The sequence below is a fragment of the Blastomyces dermatitidis genome (assembly GCF_000003525.1).
Source record: "Blastomyces dermatitidis ER-3 genomic scaffold supercont1.4, whole genome shotgun sequence".
Classification (NCBI taxonomy): Eukaryota; Fungi; Ascomycota; class Eurotiomycetes; order Onygenales; family Ajellomycetaceae; genus Blastomyces; species Blastomyces dermatitidis.
The window spans coordinates 46,721-54,918 of NW_025544777.1; the positions used below are offsets into that span (position 1 = coordinate 46,721).

At 31.1% G+C, this 8,198-nt stretch overlaps 1 protein-coding gene across 1 annotated transcript; it reads right to left on the minus strand.

Annotated features, from left to right (window-relative positions):
- Positions 1 to 921: 921 nt before the first annotated feature.
- BDCG_03886 (uncharacterized protein) lies at positions 922 to 1,293 on the minus strand (the record flags this gene model as incomplete). The annotated part of the gene is made up of 1 exon (XM_045419556.1): positions 922 to 1,293. The coding sequence occupies one exon, from the start codon at positions 1,291 to 1,293 to the stop codon at positions 922 to 924; it is 372 nt and encodes a 123-aa protein (XP_045275825.1).
- Between the last annotated feature and the right edge of the window lie 6,905 nt (positions 1,294 to 8,198).

Sequence of the window (8,198 nt, forward strand, 5' to 3'; positions counted from 1 at the left end):
TTATGAGAATATCACAGATATGATACTTAGTATACTAAGAAGATTGTATGAGACACGTGATAACTCTCATATATATTTCAGTAGAAGAAAAATGAATTGCTGACTTCTTTCATGAGAAGTCAGTATCTAGCTATTCTATATAGACAATAAGTGAATACCTTCTCTCATTTCATGAGTAAGAATAGCTGAAGTAATACCTCAGCAGTGTCTCACTGTCAAGAAAAAGTAATCTGCTGATCTTATATAGAAGTGAGGTTCTTATATTCATCAATTGTATCTTTCTATAATATATCTGAATAATGTCAAAGAGCAGTTAGAAAACTGGTTCAGACAGGATGAAATTATCTGCATGAAAGTGATGAGCTGTATGAAACTATAACAGAGTCTTAACACAGCTGAGAGTGTGATAATACTCTTCTCTTTAAGAGCATAGTTTCTATACTCTCAAGATTATCAGATTAGAAGTTATCTTTGTTGTATAGCAACAGTTATCAATCAATTGACAGCATATGTACTGTGTATGATATAAAGAAATAGATGAGTTTTTCTGCTACCTGTGTAGATCTGTCTTTACTCATCTTCATTCAAATCAAACACATGATAAGTGAGTTCCTTATATATCAATTTGAAATGTGAAAAATGTAGTTAATAAGTGACTTACAGATCTCTCATCATATTTCATCTTATATATGAAATTCCCTGTAAAAGTGATGTATTTTAGAGACAAAGCTAACACTAGTAGCAGGATTTTTCAAAAAGATTTCTCTCTCTATGAAATATTTTTCTTCTTTTCTCTCAATTACAACAGTGAGTGTCTGAGAGTATTATTCTTGAAGAATAATAAAAGACTTATTCTGACATTTTTCTAGTGAGTAAATGTCTTCATGATGTGACTGCAGTCTCTGTGACTGTTAAGAAAGCTCAGTTAAAGATGAAGACAGCAGTGTCACTGAGCTGCAGAAGCACTGCTCTCATTTTCATATCTTCTTCTTCTTCTTCTACTTCTCTTGCAGTCACAGCAGTAGTCACTATGCCTTGCAGTGAGGTGTCATCTCTTCTACTAGTCAGTTTGTCTGTGTTCAGTTCTTTCTCTGCCCTCTCTGCTGCTATTGTGATGCTGTTCCCTCTCTCAATCAACACAGTGATGTATGACCCTGTGTGATCATTCAGAGAGAAACCTGAAAAGAGCTTGATTTCAGAAACAGTGACTCTGAGAAGCTCAATCTGTAGTTTCTCTCTCACATACTCAAGCCCTGCTTGAGATACTACTGAGTTGAGTTTGCAGAATTTCATAGTTTCTTTATCTTCTCTCTGTGAGAAGACTCTGATGCAGTCTCTGACTGATACTATCACTTGTCTGCACTGCACTAAGCAGCTGAAGAAAGAAAGGATTTTATATATTTATTTCTTCTCTCACTCTCATTGTTTCTGTTATATCTGTAACAATGACTTCTGTCTCTCTGTAAGTATTATCTCATAGAAAGATGTTGTGTTAACTCTGATAAGAAGTCTAGATACTCAAGCAGTACAGAGTAAGAGTCTTGAAGCTTCAAGTATTGATAGATTCTGTCAAGACTGAGAAGATTCTTCTTACTTATCTGTAAAAAGAGATGAAAGTGTGAATCTTTAAGATGAAAAAACATCTCAGAATGACTGACTCTAAGAAGAGATCAGTCAATACTGCTGTTGAAAGCATCACAGAGATTAATTACTGATTAAAGAGAATCTCACTTCAGTTGAAGTAGATGACTGAGATACTTTGTAAGTTAATAAGTTGATACTTTCAGTATCTTTCATATTCTTCTGCAGCATACTTCTCTACAGTACTGCAGTGCTAACTTCTCAGCAGACAAAGATATCAGTGCTGAAGACTTCAACAGTGAAGAATAAGTTTGATGAAGATGTAATTGTTGATAAGTAGACTCTGATTTCTCTTTTTACTTTTTCAGCAGGCTGCAGCTCTATTAGAATAGCAGTGATCTGTAGATCAATAATATTAATCTTTATTAATTTCAAATATGTCTTTCTTTTCTTATTAATCACTTCAGGAATTTTACACTTGTGTAGTCTCATTAAACTTCTAAAAAACTCTTTGAGAGAAAATAGAAGAAGAGTGCTACAGAGCTCACAAGATACCAGCTCATCACTGCAAGATCATCTCTAAAAAACCCTTTGAGAAAAATGAGAAGTCTTAAGCAGCATTTCTTGCTCAATATCTCTGACATGTAATGAGACAGTCTCTACTAGCTGTCTCATAGATTGTAATCTCTTTCTCAGTATTTTTCAAATACTTAAGTAGTTCTCATGAATTCTCTGATAATAAATAATCTTCTCATTTAATAAGATATTAGAGCTTGCTGTAATATGTTCAGTTATTCAATATTTTCTTTATAAGATATTCAGTATCACTCTTGATCTCAATATCATTCAGTCAAGATGACTTCATCTCAGAGCATTGCTTATAGAGCTTCAAATAGAAAATATGAAAAACAGAATGAATTGATTTCAATTCTGTGAGTAATTTCAACTTATATATCTGCTTATTCATCACTCTTGTTATCAGGAAAGATTCTAGTCATTACTCACTGAGCTTCTTACACAGTCTCATTATCTTGATATTCTTTGCTGAAAGTAGTACTTAATCCTCTATCAAGAACTTCATTAAAAGATGTTTTCAATTATAGTATTTTATCTACTACTTCTGAGCATAGTGAATGCTTTTCACTGCCTTCTTATAAATTTTATTTAAAAGTTCTAATCTCACTTTTACTTCTAATACTGAGAAATACTCTATTCTCTGTACCTGTTTAACATTCTGACTGTCTATTTCTCTCTTTGAAATGTCATTTGTGATGTCACTGAGTAACAAAGAATTATATTCATAATAAGTATAGAAAGAAGATATCTTTAAGATTGTATTCTTTGCATTATTATATACAAATTCAGCAGTTAGAAGATGTTTGAGTCAATTATTCTGATAATATGAATAGAATACTTGAAGATGCTGTTCTAATATCTGATTCTGATGTTCAGTCTGATCATCAGTCTGTGAATAAAATGTGATACTGAGAAGATACCTTATTATAAGATGATAGTAAAAAGTCAATCAGTACTTGCTGATGAAGAGGAATTCTCAATCTGTTATCAATGATTTCAGAGCATCATGATTATAAATGATGATATCTAAAAACAGATCAGTTAATTCAAAGGCTTTAATCTTTTTATAAGTAGAAATATATCTAGTCATCTTCATGAAGCAGTTAACAATGATCAAAATTGAGTCATATTCTTTGACTCTTGTTGACTTCAGCAGATCAACTATGAAATTCATCAATAGATTCTGTCATGAGCTCTTTAAAACAGGCAGTGATATCAACTTACTGTATTACTTATATCACAGAATCTTTATGCTTTGACAGATATCACAAGTTTTAATATACTCTTTGACATCTGTCTGAAGCTTGTTCTAAATATATTTATATTTTAGAAGCTTCTCAGTCTTCTCTAACCTGAAGTGTCTCATATGAGAATTATTATAATGAATTCTCAATAACTTCTGATACATCACTCTACTATGAGAAATGAAGACTGAATCATTCAGCAGTAGAAGTTCATATTCTTCTAGTTATCAGTGACTTGATTTCTTAGTAGTATCACCCTGCTCAGAGTCTGTCTCTTTCAAGTTTAAACCAGATTCTTTCTTCTTCAACTTCTGAATTTGAGCTGCAGTAGAGATGTCTCTCTTCTATAATTTATCAATGAATTTCAAAAGTAGTCAGATTGAAAGATTGTAGACTATTTTATTCTTTATCAATTCAATGATTGTAAGATATGATACAAGAAGCTCATGATCTTCAGTATCAGTTCTCTACAGAGATCTGGATTTTCTTTTATCTTCTATACTGAGTCATGCAGCTGTCTCTTCAGCACTGTTTCTGAGATTCAGAGAATCTTAACTCTCTGCAGTCAGCTTCTTCTGCAGTGATGATAGAGGTTCTTTTATAGAATTCTTCTCTGTATTAATAATATTATAATCAGGCTGTCTAGACAGTGTGTCAGTGAGATTAAGCTGACCTGAATAATATTGAATATAAAAATCATACTTCAAAAGCAGCTCTGCTCATCTGGCTTGATATTCTATCAAGCTCTTTGTTGTTAAGAAGTAACACAGATTTACATAATCAGTGAGAACTTACACTGAGTACTTACTACTCTGAAGATAATGTCACCAGATTTTAAAGAATTCAATAATTGCTAACATCTTCTGATCATGAGTATTATACCTTCTCTGCATGAGTGATAATTTCTTGAACAAGAAGATCACTGATCTTTATTTATAATATCTTATAGACTCTGTGAAAAAGTCTTCTCTTATAGATAATTCATTATCTATTTCTTCAGAGATAATTATTCTCTGATTCTTTCAACATTGAAAGGTCTTCAGTGTCAACTGTGAAAAGATTTCACAGACCTTATTCTCAGATATGTCAGTCTCACACTGACTGAATAAGTCAGGATTAAAGTGATTCAGTATTATGATATCTGTGAAAGCTTGTTTCAATTCTGCAAATGCCTGTGCAGTGTCTTGAGTAAGAATAAATAATCTCATTTTTCTGTCTTTCACACTTCTCTTTAACAGATTTGTAAGAGGATCAGTAATCTGTGAATATACATAGATGAATCATCTGTAGAAATTCATAAATTCTAGAAATATCTGTATTTTATAATATATTCACAGCACTGATCAGTTCTCAATAATAAAGACCTGGCTTCTGTTCATTGAAATGTCATTCATCTTAATAATATAATCTAAGAAATCAATCTCCTGCATGTAGAATGAGCATTTTTCAGTGTTTGTATAGAGTTGATACTGTCTCAAGTGACTCAATACTTCTTGAACATGAGTATCATGTTCTTTCTTCATTTTTGAGAAGATTAGAATGTTATTTAAGTATACTATACAGAAGACATTGACAAGGCTCTGCAGCATCTCATTTATATAGATCTGAAAGATGGCTGAAGTATTACAAAGATTAAAAGATAAAACAAGATATTCAAAATTACTGTACTTGATACAAAAAGCTGTTTTTCAAACATTGTCTTTGTTAACTCTGATTCTATGATAGACATTTCATATATTAATCTTTGAGAACATCTTTGCTTCAGATAATTGATCAATCATCTCATCAATCAATGATAATGAATAGTAATTCTTAACTGTCATCTTATTGAGGTCTCTGTAGTCTATACATAGATGTAGCCTATCATTCTTCTTGAGTATAAAGAGTATAGATGTCTCTGCTGAACTCTTTGATAAATATATTCAGTTCTTTGATTGCACTTCTTCAAGATATTTGTACAGAATATTCAATTTCTTTATAGACAAGTTATAAAGAGATCTGTACAGCACTGTTGCATTGTCTTTAAGATAAATCTTATATCATATCTTGATATCAGGAAACTTCACTGCTTCTCTTTCTGAAAAGATATTCTTAAAATCTGTAAAGAGATATTATGTACATCTGTTCTCAATGATGAATACTGCTGCTAATCTTGCAGTGAGAGTGATGACTTCTCTATCTATCTTCAAGTCTTAATCATCTGCTACACAGTATATCAACTCAATCTTTTTCTCAAGATTCTTCTGATGAAACTCTTCAGATTTCTCTATCACTGTCTCTTCATTAGTGAGACAGTACTGTCACATCTGAGTGACTCAGTCAATGAGAGAATTGTTTTCTCTCAATTATAAGAGATCTAGAATAATATTCTTATCTATGATATTAACTGTATGAAGAAGCAGACTGCTCTTCTTAAAGATTTCTTCTAAGTCTGTGATCACACACTTTGCTTGAATTATGCTAAAACAGTGATATTTCATTTCATCTGTAAATTTTATATGATCTGACAGATCTATCTTCTTTCAATTCTTTATTAAAGAAAAGAAATAGAATATGAAGTTGATATCTGCTTCAGAGTTGAATAGACATCTTACTGATACCTTCTCATTCAGAGTATATATTGTAATCATAACATGAACTTGAAGATATGAGAATTATCAATTCTTTTCTTTCTCTTCTTTATCTTTCATGAATATATTTATCAGAAGAGAAGTTGACTTTGAGAAGATATCTTCTCAGTTTCTTCTCTTCTTCAGCTTCTTACAATCACTGATATAGTGATCATCAGCTTCACAGTTGAAACAGAGATCTTTATCAAATCTTTTTTAACATTTCTTCACAGTGAGTGAAGAATCAGAATACTTAAAATTCTTCTTTACTTTCTCTGCACTGAAGCTGTCATGATGTCATTTAGATTCTATCATTGATTACTTAAAAGAGATCTTGTTAGTCTTTTTCTCAGAGAATTGATTATTCAAATAGATCTGAGAAGTCAGATTGATAAGCTCAGTGCAATTAATTGATAAACTCTGATATTATAATATCATTATTCACATCTTATGAGTCAGCTTCATGAGATAAAGCTATATTTTTAATTGATTCAAATCATTGATCAGTTTCTCTCAATATTCTTTAAATCTTGCATTGAAATCAGAAGAATTCTCATTATCTTGTTAATATAATGAGTTGAATTACTATACTGCTGTGAAGCTGCAGTTACAGTGATCTTTAATTTGATTCAGTAGAAAGTTCTTGAATTCTTCTTAAGTTATAATAGTATTGATATACTCAAGCTCTCTCTTCTTAATAACTCAAGTAGTTGCAGAGATGCCTTCAAGAAGGTTGACAGTGTATATTACTTATATCTCATGAGTATTATACTGGCTCAGATTAAGGTGAAATTTCTGTTCAAGAATACAGATAAAGCTGTGAAATTCAGATAAGATATTTCTCTTATATCTCAGAGAATCTTCAATCTTAATCTCTCTATCTTCATAATAGATGTAGATGTGTAGAGGCTGTGACAGTGATAGAGTGATTAAAGAGCTTATATCAAAATGTGCAGTGAGTTCAGAAATCTTGAATTTCTGTCAGAGTAGAGATGTATACACTCTAGAGAATAATATAGTATTTCTCTCAGAGAGTGAGATCAGATCAGTCTCAGTGTGAGTGTATAAGATTATATCAGTCTATTAGAGCTTGACTGATTCAAATGTATAATTAGATTAAGTGATTTGAATTGTAATATGATAGAACTGAAGTGATGACTAGTCAGTGATATTATATAGAGATAGTTGTTTAAAAAGCTGTATAAGTGAGCTTGACTATCTTGCTTGAATAGTGAGCTTGTAGACTACAGAGTTATTGTAAGAATATTACAGATATAATACTTAGTATACTAAGAAGATTGTATAAGACACATGATAACTCTTATATATATTTCAGTAGAAGAAAAACAAATCACTGACTTCTTTTATAAAGAGTCAGCATCTAGCTATTCTATATAGACAATGAGCAGATACCTTCTCTCATTTTATAAGTAAGAATAGTCAGAGTGATATCTCAGCAGTATCTCACTGTCAAGAAAAAGTAATCTGCTGACCTTGTATAGAAGTGAGATTCTTATATTCATCAATTGAATCTTTCTATGATATATCTGAATGATGTCATAGAGTAGTTGGAAAACTGGTTCAGACAGGATGAAATCATCCGCATGAAAGTGATGAGCTGTGTGAAACCGCAACAGGGCCTTGACGCGGCCGGGAGCGTGACACTTCAGAGTCTTGATATTATAGAAAATATAAGTCTATTTCTATATAATAATATAAATATTGTCAGCAGAATGTAGAGAAACTGGTAATTTATATCTTAAAATAAAAGATTTTGTCAATAATTATATTAATATAGAGTTAATTCTCAAATTCAATAGAAATCTAGTATTGCAGTTCTCAATCTCTTGTAGAATCTATTGAATATTAAGATATTAAAACTAGATTTAATATATCTCACTATGCAGAGATCAAAGACTCAGTCAGATCTTAATATATACTGAATTTATAGTTATTAATATACTGTTGACTTGTTCTGTTAACTCATTATCTGCTGATTATGTATCAAGTAATGTTGTTAAGATATCTTTTTATATTATTCTACTGAAGATAAGTCAGATTAAGAGAGATAATACAAGAGTAAGACTTGATATTAATGTCTAGATACACTGAAGACAGATAGAGTATTTGCAGAGATTATACTTCAGAAGTGTTCATTGATTATATACTTAATATTATTAGTGAGATA